The following is a 16,989-nucleotide window of genomic DNA, read 5'->3' on the forward strand; positions in this document are numbered from 1 at the left end:
TTTCCTTTCCTTTCCTTTCCTTTCCTTTCCTTTCCTTTCCTTTCCTTTCCTTTCCTTTCCTTTCCTTTCCTTTCCTTTCCTTTCCTTTCCTTTCCGCAAAGGCATAAAATAGATCAATCAATAGATCAATACCAATGCTAGCGTTCTTATTACCACTGACTCTGGGAGTGCTTGGAAATGATACCGGGAAGCAAAGTCCTGTTCTTAAAACTTCATGTGCAATATAAAGCAGTGTGAAAATGGAAAGGCAGCTCGTGTTTGGAGAGATGTGAAAGTGCTGTTGTTCATAGCTAGAGTAGTGCTATAATGACAGCACAGCAGCTAACCTTGGGGAAAGGAAATGCTGATGCATTGAGCAATTACCAAACCCTATGATGGAAAGAGAGCTCAGTAACAGTGTTGCAAATGCAAAGGTAATAATTAGATATTTCCCCAAACCTTTACTGAAATGCATTTTCAGCATTAATTCTTACCTTGGAGAGTCCTCTTAACGTATCCAATACCTGAGTGGAGGCATGGGAGAGTGTAGACGTAAGCATGAGTGCTTTAGTTCACTATTTTATACGTACTTCTCTGCATCCACTGGGAAGTGTGGCTCTGCCCTCACCTTGTGCTCTGTCCTCTGGCCCAGCTTTTGTTCATGTTCACCAATCTAGATTGAACACGGTGATTAGCTAGATTACTAAACCTATTACATCACCTAATGGAAAAAAAGACTTGGATGTGTCCATGCTTGTTTCAGAGGTAGTTGTATATCTGCATGAGGGGGCAAAATTGCTCAGCTATTCAGTAAAATTATCAGGGCTATGTTATCAAGTAATAGGACCATAATTCTCTGAACCTTTCTTTTTGAAAATGCTTTAAATATTTGCCTTTTGCCAATTTTCTGGATTTTCAAAATTAGCAAAAACTGTCCGGTCTGAAATTACTTAGGAAGATCTTTAAGTAGAAGAATGGATTTCAAGTTATCTTGCCCACAAATACTCTCTTCTTGCCTGAGAGCAAAATCATTGCTGTTAATTGTTTTATCCACCTGATAACTTATGTAATTTTAATGAAGGATGAAACAAAACAGGTATTAAGTCTTCAGAGACATTTTATTATTAATTCTTCTAGTTCATGATGTTCATAAAGTTCAAGAACTTTGCTCTTATTATTGTTACTGTATTTAAAGAGTTTTTAACCCTTTGAATGAAATTTATCTAACTTTAACTATCCGAGTCTGAGTTGGATAACTCCACACTCCCTCTAGGCAATAGAGGAAGAAAGGTCTAGAGGGCAATTAAGGTTAATTAAATAACCTTAGACATTTAACTCAGTACTTAGTAGACATTTAACTTGTTAGACAAATGATCATCTGGAAGTACCTCTTTCTGTATATAAAGGAGGCCTGAGTGAGTAGCCCCAATTAACATTTAATTTATATGCTGAAGTTAGGACAGATAGACCTATATGTCTCTTGCTAGTGTCCTTGACCTACATGCCCTTGATTTTATCACTAAGTACACATAGTATTCTTGTATATACAGCCTAGGTATTCCCTGATCTATTTCACATTTTGGTGGGACTCCTCAAGTTTGGAGTTATGCAATTGTCATGATTGAACCAAGCTGGTCTCTGCACTTCCTCTCCGCTGCCTCTATGCCCTATGCTTGTGTCCTTAGTAACTGTTCCTTAAAGACACTGAAAAATCTCTCATGAAGTCCATTTTTAATTAACTTTGTTATCCCAGCAGGGAAAGTGTGTCTTCCAACACCTAAGTCTTTTGAAGTCAGTTTACTTGAAATCCAATTTTCCTCTGCTTGTCTGTCCCCTTTTGCCCTAAGAATCATGACTGGTAGGTCTTCATGGGCAGTGCCAGTGGTTGGACACCTTTTTCAGTGCATGTTGCCCCAGGGGAGGTTCAGGTTGGATATTAGGAGAAAATTCTGCATGGGAAGAGTGGTGAAGCACTGGAACAGGCTGCCCAGGGAAGTGGTGGAGTCACTGTCCCTGGCGGTACTCAAGACACTTGCAGATGAGGCACTTAGGGACATGGTTTAGCAGGCAGGGTGGGGATGGCTTTATGGTTGGACTTGATCTTGAAGGTCTTTTCCAACCGTAATGATCCTATGATGCTATGGCAAAGAAATACAAAACCAGTTCTCCTCCTGGTCATCTTGAACTTTCTCCCCCTTTTACTCATACAACTAGTTCCAGAGAGTCTTTTCTTACCTGCACCTAGATATCAAGAGTCAGTTATGGAACCACAGTGCAGGGCAACTCTTCCCCCTGTTCCATCACCCCTCTTCTTTCTTCTTGCAGTTCTCACCACCTTTAGATACCTGTTCATCTATAGATAGTTAAAGAAATAAATTATTAAGTTCCCTTTAGGTATTAGGTATTCATTCTTACATATTTTCTATGAAAAAACCCTTTATTTTCTTTCCTTCTCCCTTATGGGAACCTTTTTCTTGGTTTGTTTATTTCAGCAGAGAAAAGGCGACCATTTGTAAGCATTTTTCTACTCACTTGGCATTTAAAGGTCTTTTCCACAGAAATAAATTGACCATTTTGAGAAAAATATGGAAGTGCCGGTATGAAAGTAATAACAAGTTAAAGAAATTAATAAACTAAAGGAAGAAAGCAGTTACTATTCTGTTTCATAATGAAACAGAATAGGTGTTGCATGTAAATAATTAAAAAAAAAAACTGAGAAAAAATGATGTTTGGAGTTGGTTACCCAGTGAATACGTTTGTTCTGTATTTGAAATTACAGCATTTTCTCTTCCATCCTGTGGTAGTGTTTCTTCAAACAGCTGAACATTAATATGCTCACATTATTATGCTAACAAATGCAAACTTTATTAAAATGTTTACTCTAGAGCTAAGCTTTACATTCAGTGATATGTGGGGAGAAAAATAAATCCATTTTTATGATCTAGCAAGTGCCCCTGCCTCACCTCGGGAAATGATCAGCCTAAAAGAAAGAAAAACAGACTATGAATCAACTGGAACAAATGTGACTTACCATGGAACCAAGGGAGAACACACTTCTAGGAAAGACACCATGACAGGTAAGATTATTCTTATGCAGCATGTGTGAAAATCAGCTGTCATAGACACATTTTGTAGGCTTGGCAGAGCATACAGTAGCAGAGAAAAGAGTCAGTCTGCTTTGGCTGCTTGCAAAGTTTTGGTGTTCTCAGGAAGCCCAAGCAATACTGACCTTCGTAAGCACAGGGCTGTATGAAGTCTTTTGTGAAGACCATGTCTCTCCACTGAGAAAAAGCTCTAAAAGCAGGTTTTACTGTTTTTAAATTAGAAGTCAGATGCCTTTTTCACAGAGGTGGGTAAATGCTCCTTGTGCTAACTAGCTTTGTGTCTGTAGGCATGACATCAGTCAAGCATGTGCAGCAGACCCTCTCATTTGTCTTTTGCAGGGCACGGCTTTCTAGGACCAGTTAATATATTTTGCATGTTTCAGCAATTCCTAGGACAATCAATAGCAGTTTGTACAGTGTTTCCTTGATAACTTTTTTTTTCCTCCAGGTTGATTGAAATGCAGTGATTTTCTCTGCGCCTGCTATGGCACCTATTGCAGGTTTCATGAAGGCTTCTGCGTCCTATCCATTAGAATGCCAGTAATTACGAATTCTTGAGTGCTTTGCCTAATAATGCTCCTCTTCATTAATTCTTTCATAAAGCATGCGTTGGTCTCCATCACTGTTGCACAGGCTTGTGCAACCTGTGGTGCGCGTTTGGTTGTGTTTATGCAGTGCCGAGCACCACGGTGCCTTCTCTTCCAAGTGCTACCTCAGTGCAAGTAACAAATCACAGCAAGGAGCCCTCCTGCCGGCTGGGTTTGCCAGAGAGGATTGTCTTTTTGTTCCCCACCTCATTAGGGATGCCACTGGCATCAGCGTCAAGCCATCCATACCACAGTGTCTGCATTCAAGGCCCTACTCAGGAGATGACATGACTCATACAGCATTTATTGTGCTGTACGCTATTTTGCAATTGAAATCCAAAGGGCAGCATTTGAACATAGGTGGAATGCAATACAGAGTGCTAATTGGCATGGAAGTGGGAATCTGAAGAAGAGGAATGACGATCAAGAGCATTTGGAGACCACGAAAGTGATGAGTGTCCCGAGTGGCATCTGCAGGATACGGGGTGCGATTAGAGGAAACAGGAAGCCATTTGTTCTGTCAAGGTACTGTACTTAATGTATTATCTGTAATATTTGCAGTGTTTGATATTCACCACACAGCATGGTTCTCTAAAACACTTCCAAGGTCATGACGTACATGACTGTGAAGGGCAGGACTGCATTTTTTCCCAACTTTGAGTATCCGGGAGGAGGGCCTCCCGGGAGTAAGAGCAGCAGGCTGAAAAGGCAGAAAGCATAGAGTGCTTCCTCTAGCTGTATCTGCAAATTTAAACAAGCAGATTACATGAGAAGGATCACACACACACACAGAGACAAAAAAAAAAAGGGGTATTTCTGTGGATTCCTTACAGATAGTGACATCTTCCTTCTTGTCTCTCTCCACACAAAGAAAAATCATGTGGTTTTTTTTTTTCCTATCCCTTTTAATTCTGCCTTTTACTGTAGTATTTTTGCTCTCCCATTCCTGTGTCACTTACATACGTTCTCCTGCTAGCTAATTTGAGGAGCACAAGGCTTGTATTTCACCAGCAGCCTTTGCTCTGCTGTGATTTTTGCATCCTGTTTTGATTCTGTTTTATCTTTTGTATTACTAATCTTTTGAGTGGGCTCTTAACAAGGAGGCTCTCAGCATCATGCTCAGCTATTGACCAGTTTCCAGCTACTGATCTCAGTGAGAGAAATCAAAATGTCAATTTGATAACTTTTATATTACTTCACTATCTTGCATAGTCATTGTACAGATTAATATGGAATTAACATATTATTCTCTCTCTTCCAGATCACCAAGCCCTAAGCTCAAACTAAGCACCATTTTAAGAACAAAAGAAAACTGCTGTTAGGAAGAGAGAAAGAGTCTTGCTAATCAACATTCAATGTGTAATTTGTAATAGCATAACTGTAGTCAAATAACCAATATTTCATTAAAGAACAATATAAAATTCAGTATTTGTGATTTTAACTGTGATTTCTGCTAGACCCAAGTGATCTAATATAAATTTGTGTAACAAGTTGATTGTACTGCCTGTATCTCATTTTGTGAATCAAGTAATGCATTGCAGCTAATATAGCCACAGACCCCATGGGACATAGATAAATGTTTTTTCAAGTTCCACCTGGCGTGTAAGTATTTTAAGCTGCTCTTGTATTTTGTGCCAAGCTGATGTATCACAGAAGGCTTTCTTTGACTTATGGACTTACACAGAACGTGGAGCTATAGCTGTAGTCCCCATTTATTTACAGCTGTCTCCATGCTCGTCTCCAAAGCTCTTCTCCGTTTATAGATCAAAAATGTTATGACCTGGTGGCTGCAGCTGAAATGAGGGGAGTTTTGATGGATTTTCAAAGTAGAAATGTTGGCTTCTTGCCATTGTGGGGAGCTGTCAGGAAGCCTTTGGGGGAAATGGAGACTGTATGAAGTTTGGCTGAAAATGATAACTTATATTGATTTCACAAGGATGGCTAAGAAATAGAGGAACAATATCAAAGTTCTCTTTGCCCTCTTCACTTCACAGGTTTATGATGCCTTCTACATTTACAATCCATCTTCACACCAGAAAATAATAACCAATAATAAAATTTTATCACCCGAAGTATATTTTTAAGACAAAACCTATTACATTTTTTTAAAAAGCACAAGAACTATCAATGAATGTGATAGTGTTATTTATGCCACGGTGTTTTCCTTCAGACCAGGCAAGATAAGCTTGATGTGTGCTACCATGGGATTCCTACTCTAAAGTTTCTTTGCTTTTCGAGTTCCCATACACACACCACAGTCTGTATGTCTTGTAGCAGTAGCACCTTCTGATGATTTTCTTTTGGTCAACAGTAGTCATAATTAATCATCTACACTTCCCCTATCTAAACATTCTTGTAAGTTCCTGCACACTCTGAGCAAAGCAAATCAACGAAAGCTACCAGTGCTCTAGCTACTTAACTTACCATTACTTTAAGAAGCCGTAATCTTTTCCTCTGCCCTTCATCTTTCACCATGTAAGAAGCTGGAAATGCTAACATAGGGAGTAGTGACTCTTAGCTTATGGTTCTGAAGTACAAAAGTATTTCCCTTTCCTTGTCTTGAACCAAATTTTAGAAAAGAAGTCCCACTGTTTATTACAGCAGAAGAGGCAGGACATGTACGTGAGAATGACTGTATCTGTCTGGTTTGTCTTTTCTTTCTTAATATCAGTCTGTGTTTGCACCTTAGTGTTTCAAAATGACTGTTGTATGTATTAAGAATGAGCACTTCTAGGAGCTGAAACTTGAATTTTAAACCCAAGTGGCTATGGTGTGTGAGAGGATTTAGACCAGTGAGATCTTTGTGACATTAACCATTACATGACATAATATTCAAGGCTGCAGTAAGCTCTGCAAAGACTGCTGTGAGAAATTATTTGGTGCTCTTTCAACCAGCATCATCCTGAAAACAAAGGGGGAAAAATAAGGTCATTTTATATAAATTGTCTTGATATCATGCAACCATGAAATCCTGTAATTTTGTTATGATAGGTGCTCATTTGAGCACCTTTTCAATTTTACCTCTTCAGCGTTATCTTGTACTTATGTGTAAAAACTACATGAAATACACACATACATACACTCAGTCCTCAGCTTTGGGATCATTTCATGTGCTGCTTCAATTCTTATATTTCTGTAATACAGTGTGGCTGCTGGGAGGTCTGCAGCTCTTGCAGACAGTGCACTCCATTCCTTCTCTTACTGTGTTTAAAAAAATAACAACAACAACAACAATTCCACTGCCCTGCCTTTCTGTCCCTTTGATAATTTTACCATGATGGAACCAACAATGTAAGGGCAAGGAGCAGACAGTTCCACAGACAACCACACATCTGCCCATTCATCTGGCCTGTCTCCTCTCTTCCTTTATCCTCTCCCTTTGGAGACCAGAAGCACTGCAGAGTTCAGCAATTCCCAAGAATGCCTCATGCCCAGACGCAGGTGTTGGAGCAGGGCTGCGTGCATTGCTTTACTTACATGTACTCAAGAGAGGGGAATTGCATCACCCTCTCAGCTTGTCTAGGCCAAGATTCCTCGTTTGAGAACTCGTGGGCAGTCTTTCTATGTGTTTGATGGGTCAGTGCTTTTGTTGAAAAAGTTACTTCTGTTTGTTTGCATTTTTAAGTAAGTAGGAAGTGGTGTGTTTGCGTCTGGGAAGAGCATTGGTGTGTTTGCCTCTGGGAAAAACATACAACTTAGCTTGTGTCCGGTCTGCTTCACAAAGTCTTCAGGTGTTGCACCTCAGATCCCTCTTCTTATTATTGATTTTAAATATCCGTGAAAAGTATTGTGCTGTTTGGTCTGAATACTTTCATTCATGCCTGATTTAAAACTCACATGCACGAAGCTTGAAGCCCTGCTTATTTTGAGATTCATATACATCCAAAATAATAATTTCAGGAAGTTATTCCCCTGTTTGTTAGAGGCCAACGCATTGAAAACACTGACTGTCACCTTCATTTTGTTCAAGTTGCACATCACAAAGTGGGGACCTGAAACACCATCTCTGAATCTTTAGCTCTTGTGAAGAAGGATCTGTGTAAGCAGCTTCTTCTAGTGCTTTGTGTGGTGAGCAAAAATCTCAGAAAACTAGTATTATAAAATAGTATCAAGGAAAGATCTGGCTTTGACACCACTGAGAGCCTCACCAGCAGCAGAAGCACCATGAATGGCAGTGCTGTTGTAGCATCATCTCGTAAGAAAGACTGGCATCCAGGAGGAAAATGAAAACTCTACCGCAGTGAGTCCTGGTGGAACTCATAAAAATAAATAAATAAACAAACAGACAATCAAGCCTTGCATGTCACTAGAGTTTGGCAATAAATTGTAGCCTGAACAGAGAAACCCTCCGCAGAGTCTTCTGCATTATCATCTATGGCCAATGACAATGTGCTCAGGCACCCATGACTTCCAGCTGGCACCCAACAGAACTAAGAGTGCCTGCCATTGGGAAGAACCAACCATCTTCTGCTACTAGAGATCATTTTCCTCCCATGTTCAAAGAAAGAACCCTACCGCATTCCTTGGATACCTCCAGAGTGCTGCTGTATTTCTTCCTCCAGCTGATACAGCTCATGATCCACCACATAAACCTTGTCTTTATCCTCTTTCAGTTGGAGATCTTTACACTGTTGTCTTCGGAGATCTTTAAGTGTACTCTCTGAGATTTGTAAAAGAACAACATGGAACAGTGCACCAACATTTGTCAAAAATTGTCCTCAGCCTGGTTCCTGTGGCAGGTGTGAAGATCAAAATTGGAAAACTCCATCAACCTTGACTGAAGACCTTGGCATTCCTTGTCAATAGAAGGTGCAATGGCTGAAGGAAGACGCATGAAGGCAAGTTGTACTTGCTGAGATCCATGCTAGCAGGCACTCCAAGAAGGAAAGAATGGTTACCTCTCCTTCAGTAACTTCATAATGATGTGATTACCGTGGTTCCCATGTCCAGCTTTCATCTCTGTTGCTTAGTCATGCTCAAAGGTGCTTGGCTGTGAAGGTACTAAAAGGAACTCTTGGTACCTCCAGTTCTTGGGCCATTTCACAGAACCTGTGGATGAAGCTGCATAAGTGACTTTTTTCCTTCCAGTGATGTTTCTGATATATTAATCATCACAAACTACTCAAAAGTTCAAAAGATTGCTTGGAAGCACGTGCTTTTATAATGAGAATAATGACAGCCAAAAAGCATTGGCTCTGACATCTGCAGAGTTAATAACTTGTGTCCAGTAAGGAAAATGCACAGCAGCTACGCAAAATACATCCCTCATATTCTTGCAAGTATGAGCAGCGCATACAGTGTTTCTACTTCCATGGGCAAACTACACTTTAGCTAGATAACCACATCAAAGTGAGCAGCGGAGTGATCACTTTAGGATCAGCCTTGTGGAGAAATCCTTGTATGTGTGTCCTCATGGAGAAAAAAATAAATTTCTGTGAAATGCATTTCCTTGTTTCTGAAGGACTTGTTTTTCAAATTTGAAAATTCATAATTCAGTTTTATTAGTCTATTTTATCAGTAGGCCATCTGAGGAAAATGTGACAACCATTTGCAGGTGGGAGACTATCTCGTCCAGATCTCTTCAGTATAACTACATGCTACTTTTTATGTAACTCATCTTTCAGTTATATTTAATGACTTTTCACATCAATATTTCACCACCCAGCAAAGGCACTCTGTAATAAACACTACAGAATTCTGTGTAACAACATCCAACCAAAGTGGAATGAACAATATGCCAAGTTTCTGCTTCTTAAACTCGGTATTTCTGCTTAGTGTATGTATGCCATAAAATCTTATATATAGCCCAAAGTATGTTGCTCAGTGGTAGCTGTATATGAAATTATTCTGTTGATTTATGTGAGAAGTGGTACAACCAATAGTACCTATTACCATTAGCACCATTAGACAGGTATACATGTATGACGTATACCGTGTAAACCAAGAAGGAGAAATTTAAGACTATTTGGTGGGAGGAGGAGAAAAGAGAAGTCTGCAGGCACTTTCAAAGGTGTCTTCATGTTGGTAACCGCCTTAGTATTTAAAGAAGCCTTAGGAATCACTCCTAAAGACAAAGAGATACATTTGGTAAATCTGCTTTTACCTTCCTTTTTGTCTCTTCAGCTCAAAACACTGGAATCTCAACTTTGTACAGGAATTCATATGGTGCACCTGCTGAAGACATCAAACATAACCAGGTAAGGATGGATTAGCATTTTAAACGGAAACAAAGAAAAATGTCACAGAACTTGGTTTCAACCAAGTTACAGCCTTTTATGCTAATGGATGATTTCTGTCCAAGTTTCAAAACTCTGCAATAGGTTATTACCTTGAACAGTACATCCACAAACATGAGCTAAGGCATTTAGGCCTGTCACTGCTACTGAAAAAAGAGGGGCTCAGGACCTAAATGTCCAAATGGGTATGACTCAAGCTATGGAAGTTGGGCAGTGGAATGGCCACTTCCACTGTATCTGCTAGTAAAGGGAACCTTTTTCATGGAGCCTCATGCCAATGAATTGGTAAAAACCATCCACATCTCATTATGGTTTATCCCTCATAAAATATTCAGTGCTACTGAAGTGGTTGGCACCACTGTCCTTGAAGACCAGTCAGTATAAAGCTCTAATGAATAAGATGAATAAGATAGACATTCCAGAAATTTAATCGGCAAACTAAATATTCCCACACAAGATTAAAAAAATAAAACACACAAAAAAAGCAGGCTGTTATAATATTGACATGTATGACGTTCAGGTGACTTCAAAATACTATCTTCACAGCCCCTTAGGAAGTAGATTTTTTTTTAGGATCAAGAACTTTTCTTGTCATTACGTGTAATGATACTTTACACTTAAGTATCGCAACCCATTAATATTTTCATAGCCTCCCTATGAGTTTCAAAAATTGTAGCATTATTTAAAATAGAAAAATTAAGCCAAAAATCTTCAAAGGAAACACTTTAAATGGTTACTAGTATCAGACAGGTAAATCTGTACTGGGTAGAACTCATAAATAAAAAAGATTTTTAACATATTTTTTTGAAAATTTTTAATTCTGGTATTTCATTTTCACTCCACCAACTGTAGGTGAACAGTTTGCAGTGTTTTTCATCTCCATTTTCTATTGCCGATTACGCTCTTTAATTAGCATTTCCTATGGTGTACCATATGTTTTCTTTGTGTGAGCCACTTCAGTGCATGACAGTGTTTCTGCTTTTTGTGCACTGAAAGAGATAAAGTCCTTCCAATTAACACAGTACTCAGAGAAAATAAGTACTCCACTGAAGTGCTCCAACAGCTGGTGCACTCCAACTGTGGTCATGAATCAACTAATTTGATTTTGGGGGCAAAAAATAAAGTAGAAACCCCATAAAACAAAAATAATATTCATTTTCTACCTATTTACTTTCTCAATGAAATATCTGGGTTTTGATTAATATACCAGAAATAACATTTGAATAATGAATCCTAAAAAGAACCCCAAATACTAATTCAGGCCCCTGTGTTTCCCGCTCACCAAAAATAAAGAACAATGATCAACTCTAACTTTTTGGCTTCTAAATAGATTGCTTTGTTTAGCATTTTCCCCATTTGTCAAAAATTAAATGTGTTTAAATATGTGAAGTGAGCGGTTCAAGGTCCTGTGAACATGAATAGCGATACTAGAAATAAAACCTAGTGCAAATATGCTCCCTGTTGCTGTTCTAACATTGAACCTGGTGTTGCAGCACCACTTGTGGGATTGTTAACCATGATGGACACACACAACCTTTCTCACTCTGCACAGGAGTCTATACAGCCATGCTTCAAAGAATATCAAATGGTTTAGGGCAGAGCAGTGGGACTGCTCTATGCTTTTGGGGGTCAATAAAATAAAATAAAATAAAATAAAATAAAATAAAATAAAATAAAATAAAATAAAATAAAATCCAATTTTAATGGAGACATCATAGAGGGAAAAAAAGGTATTTTTCCTACAAAGATACTTAGCAAATGTTTATGCATTTCTTAATTAAAAATCCCCATGGTAGGAACAGATATTCTCTTGGGGTGTATGAAAGTAGCTTTACAGGGAACTTGGGTGAGGGGACTCTCTGAGATTTTCTTCTGCACATCGTAACTATGAGGGCTTCAAGGCAGCTTGCTGAATACGTGGCATCCTGGCAAGATGCTATCAGGAGGTGTCACAGAGGTGGTAAGAAAATGGTTCAGTTTAACAGCAGGTGAAGGACACATTTCATGGCACTTGAAATGCTCTCATGGCAGTGCCTGAAGCCCATGCTTGGTTCTTATTCTAAATGTCACTCGTGTCAAAAGGCTCAGCATCTTTGGAGCGTGTATCACTTCCATTCTCATTCTTCAAGGCTGAGCATTGGGCACCAGTGTTGGGAATATACATCTGCAAAATAGTCAGAAAGTTAGATATGGGTTATACTTACAAAAATAATTGCAAGGCACACTGTTTAGATCCAGATTTTTAACTACTTTTCACATAAACAGACATCTGTTAGCAGCAATAATATTAAATAATAAATAAAAATGTAACAAAGTGATTTGGAGTAGCAAGGCAAAGCTGTGGAATTAATTCACTGCCAAGCAATACTTAGGGCAGATGTTAGGATAATGCATGCCTTTGTATTCCCAGCATGATGAGCACAAAACCAAGAGAATTACTCTTTCTTCCATGTTGTTGCCCACTATGAGGCATATCTAACAAGTCGTGGGTATTTCAGGTTTCAACACAGCCAGTTCCACAGGAGCCCAGCCGAAAAGATTACGAACCATATCAGCCGTTTCAGAACTCAACCAGAAGCTATGACGAGTCCTTCTTTGAGGACCAAGTCCATCATCGTCCACCTGCAAGCGAATACAACATGCACCTGGGACTAAAGTCAACTGGCAACTACGTCGACTTCTATTCAGCTGCTCGTCCCTATAGTGAACTTAACTATGAAACAAGCCACTATCCAGCCTCTCCCGACTCATGGGTGTGAGACTTGGGCAGACACACAAGCTCCAGGAACTGTGCATGTGCATGCATACCACAAGACATTCTTTTCTCCTGCAAATTTAGTTTGTTAAAGCCTGTTCCGTAGGAAGGCCCAGATAACCAGTATGGAAAAACTAAGATTTTTTTTAGAAGGCTAAAAGAAATGAAAGCTAAACAAGGGAGTAATTAGAAAGAGATATATATATTATATATATATTACAGTGTGGGGCAACTTTATTGTTGGCCTGTAGAGTCTCAAGTTCAGTGCCGTGTATTGAATGTGGCTGAAGGAAGGAGGGAGAACATGACAGGGAATGTGGGTCAAGAGTTAAGCACAAGTAACTGAGCAGCGTACATACTTATGGGGAACAGCTTCTCACACTTTGTTTAATATCCTCATTCATTGTGAATCTAGGCTTCAAGTTGCATTTGGGGTTTCCTCTGTACAGCAAGATGTTTCTTGCCTTTTGTTAATGCATTGTTGTAAAGTATTTGATGTACATTACAGATAAAAAAAAAACAAAACAAAAAGTGCATTGTGTATATTACACCAATGCCACAGTGTTTCTTCATCTATGGTTCTAAATATTGCTTCAATTTCAAATTTTGAAAGATGTATGAATTTCCAGTTTTTTTGTTTTCTTTTCCCCGGTGCGTTTTAACAAAAAAAAAATGAAAACAAAAAACAAAAAGGAATATTTAGCAGTATTGTTCGTTCTGATATGTGAATTTGTTTGTGGCAACTAAAAAAGAGGCATTCAGCAGTTTCTGACAATTAACATTCATCATTCCACACTCCTTGTCAACAAAGTGCTTTTTCACTGCCTAAAATTTTAGATGTAGATATTTGAAATAATAGATTTTTTTCATTTATACCAGTTTTCTTTATGATGATACAGTGTTAAAGGAAAATAAATTACAATTGATCTGTCATCCATATTTGCTAAGAATGTCTATTTCCAAGAATCTGTCATACAAATACACATTCTTACTCGTGTGTGTCCACGTATGCATAGTATCTCTGTGTGTGTATGTGTTCGAGTGTGTGCGTTTGTGTGGTATAAGGATTATTTTCATCCAGTGTTTTCCTTGTTCAAGCTTTAATTTCTGTTTGATTTTGCTGTTTTTTTAAACAGTGGAAACTCCAGTATGTGCTTTCTCTTACTCGCTTTATTAACCATCTGTAGCAATTCAAAATTTTTAGGCCACTTACTGACTGAAAAATTGAGGGGGTTCCAGGATTTTTCACTGACTCCTTCACCCTTGGGTGCCATTTCCTTGATCTTCTCTTGAGGAAAGAAGTTGATCCTGTTACTCTCCAGCCACCAACCAGCAAGTGCTCAAGGAAGACAGAGCTGGATCTTGCCATCTCCCTGGGGGAATGGAAAGCCAAGACCCAACGGATGTAAGTCTGGAGTCCTCAGACTCTTGAGGCTGCAGAAGGGTCCAACTCCGGAACCAGTAGGACAATCAGTTACTTTGAACCATACCAAAAAAACCACCCCACCCAAAACACATTCCTCAAATAGAAAACCACTGACTTTTTCCATGCATCTAAAATAAAACCTTTAAGAATAGAAGCCCTAAAGAATAAAAGCTGTAGGGGACAGAGAATATTTTTTTCTTTAAAAAATAAAAAAAAAATAAAAAAATAAAGGCTAGAAAGCCAGAAGAGCTGGGATAGTTATCTTAGCTCTTGGGACTCTAAAGAGTAACATTTCAGTGCACCGTTTTCGCAGACAAAGACCCATCACAAATGGGCTACTTGTAAACTGCTTCAGTAATTCCCATTGAAGAGATTATTTTAGGTTACCAACATTTCTGTGATAGTCATCGTGCCAGTGTCACCAGCACGTGGTGCCCTGCGGGACGCGCGCGCCAGGGGGATTCGCTGACCTGCTCTGGGGACAGCGAGCCGTGTAGTGCAGGCAGGCACAGGCTGGGAGGTAGAACGAGTTTATCAGTCATCTAGGACTAGAGTTTCATCTTTTTGGCAGCTTTTCCCAGTGTACGATATGTAACCTTATCTGCTCTTTGTAGTAAACAGGGGAAAAAAATCGCATGCAAAAAAAAAAAAATTAAAAACTTTAAAAACAGGCGGGTGGGAGGGTCACAGTGGGCCAGATGTATAGTGAGGTAGATAAAAATATTATTCATAGTTTTGGACACAAGTTGTTTATATTTTATTTATTACATTGATTTTAATAAGACGAGTGACATTTGCAGTGCTCTTTTGAACAAAGCACGTTTTCAGTATAAAAGCTTTTTTTTAACTAAAGAATGTCACCATTAACTTGAAGTTCTTCTTGACTGCCTGATAACCATCGACTTTGTGCAGTTCTCCAAGAGCAGGATTGCAAACAGGCCTGAGGGATCTTTGACTCTACTTAAAGTTCTTAGGACAGACCGTTACTGTAAGTTGGATTTTTTTGAATTCTTAAAATACTAAAATGCCCACAATGACTCCTTTCCACTCCTCTTAGAAATTAGTTCGAGTCAAATGTTGACTATTGCTCAAGTGAGAGATTCTGGATTGATAAGTGGCACAAAATACCTTTTGTCTATGGTTTATGTTGTTCTGTTTCCATTCCTCTGTAGTGGCAAGTGCTTCAACTAATAATGTTCACTCTTGCTGTACTGAGTTTTGAAAAGGTGTTGGGTTGCCTGGCTGCTCTTCCAGACTTGGAAATCCAACACTGATGCCATACCGAGCAAGATATATATGATGCATTCTTTTTAATATTGAGGAAAGTATCATTACCTATTGCTGTTCCCGTCATTCTTGTACTAGATCACACACAGAAATAGAGAAAAAAAGATGTTCCAAAAAATGTATAAAATGCAATTGATGTACTGTAAAATGTTGGATTTTTTTTTTTTTTTAACAAGCTTCATATTAGAATCTTGATCAGCTGTGTAGAGCTATATAAATCTCACTGTTTTATTAAATGCTGTTTATGGTCTGGAAGGAATGGTTAACCTATCTCAAGATAACAAATTTGCACTAACATGAGCAATATTGATTTGAAAGAAAAAAATAATATGAATTCAATATTTAAAAGATAAACTATGATTTTAAAGGTATATTAACACTGGAAGTACATTTTGACAAATAACATATTTAAGCCCAAAATATAAATGGTTATGTCTCAGATAACACAAAAGAACTATAACAAAATAGACTGAGAAAAAAAAAATGTGTTTCACTGTACATGTTGCTAACATGTACAAAGACAAACTCATATTGACATATTTTCTATTAATAAATCCTACTGTATTGTGGAGACTTGCTGGTCATAGTGCAATTGTTTAAACGCAGAGAGCTGACCCCGTAAGTTGGTTCGGAGCTTCGCAGGCCCAAGAGCCCCCCGCACCGTGTTTATTTTAATGTCTGCAGCTGCATGGCCGGCTGCCAGCCCGCCCTGCTCCCCTCGCCCACACCTTCCCCCGAGTTTATGAGCAAAGGGGAAAGGTGTTTGGGAAAACAGCGCTCGCAGCTCTCCATGGTGATGGCTGCTAACGCCGCAGCAGGAATCGTTTGTCTATACGTGTGGAGAAACAGAGGAGCCCCCGGGCTGGGGCCGTTGCACGGGAACGCGCTGTGAGGAATACCCGGGAAAGGCTCTCCCGGCTCCCGGGCCCTGTTCCCGTGGGGCAGCCAGCGAGGGGCCCCGTTTGCTGCGCTGCGGCGTGGGGAGAGGAGACGGGTCCCCACGGGGCGCGGGGCGAGTCCGGCGAGGCTCCGGGTAGCCGCTCGGTGCCCTTCCTCCATGGGCACTGCTGAGGCTTCCCCCGGAGAAACCACTCGCCAGCCTCTCCCAAAAGGTAGGCCTCGAGCTCAGGCTGAAGCCCCCAAAGTCTTTGGAAACCTTCTTTAACCTTCCTGAGCCACGGATCGAGCCCAAAGTGAATACAGTCAAGAGCACGGGTGCCAGCTCCTCAAAAGACGACAGCACCGAGGCCCTTCTCACAGGAAGGCGTAACGTTCTGAGAGCTAAAACCTGCAGAAGACGACAAAAAGCAAATTCTCCCCACCTGCCGCGGTTTACAGTTTTCTGCTCGCTGTAGTTTTATTTTCAGTGCTTGAAGAGAGCAGCAGTGAGAAGGTGAGCAGCAGCCATCCAGGTAGAGGGCAACGACGTGCTTGATCTAACCATTTGTGGAACGTGTTTTGACTTTAGTAAAAGGGAAAACCTTAAAAGAAAAACCTTCTGACCTTAGTAAAAGAAAAAAAAAATATGTAAATATGTAATTGGAAAAGCTTCCGGTTGTTTAGGCTTTCTAAAATATGGTTGATGTGTACAGGTTAGGAGATGTGACTTAATGAC

The 16,989-nt window shown here is 39.6% G+C and overlaps 1 protein-coding gene across 1 annotated transcript in view; it reads left to right on the forward strand.

Annotated features, from left to right (window-relative positions):
* Positions 1-15,252, forward strand: part of CTNND2 (catenin delta 2) — a 534,119-nt gene extending 518,867 nt beyond the window's left edge. The window contains exons 20-22 of the mRNA XM_026048525.1: positions 2,925-3,056; positions 9,794-9,867; positions 12,405-15,252. Coding sequence (XP_025904310.1) covers positions 2,925-3,056; positions 9,794-9,867; positions 12,405-12,665 — 467 coding nt within the window. The 3' untranslated portion in view covers positions 12,666-15,252. The remainder of the gene's footprint in view (positions 1-2,924; positions 3,057-9,793; positions 9,868-12,404) is intronic.
* The last annotated feature ends 1,737 nt before the right edge of the window (positions 15,253-16,989 follow it).

The sequence above is a fragment of the Nothoprocta perdicaria genome, unplaced genomic scaffold, assembly GCF_003342845.1.
Source record: "Nothoprocta perdicaria isolate Ctin4 unplaced genomic scaffold, notPer1 scaffold_55, whole genome shotgun sequence".
Taxonomy (NCBI): domain Eukaryota; kingdom Metazoa; phylum Chordata; class Aves; order Tinamiformes; family Tinamidae; genus Nothoprocta; species Nothoprocta perdicaria.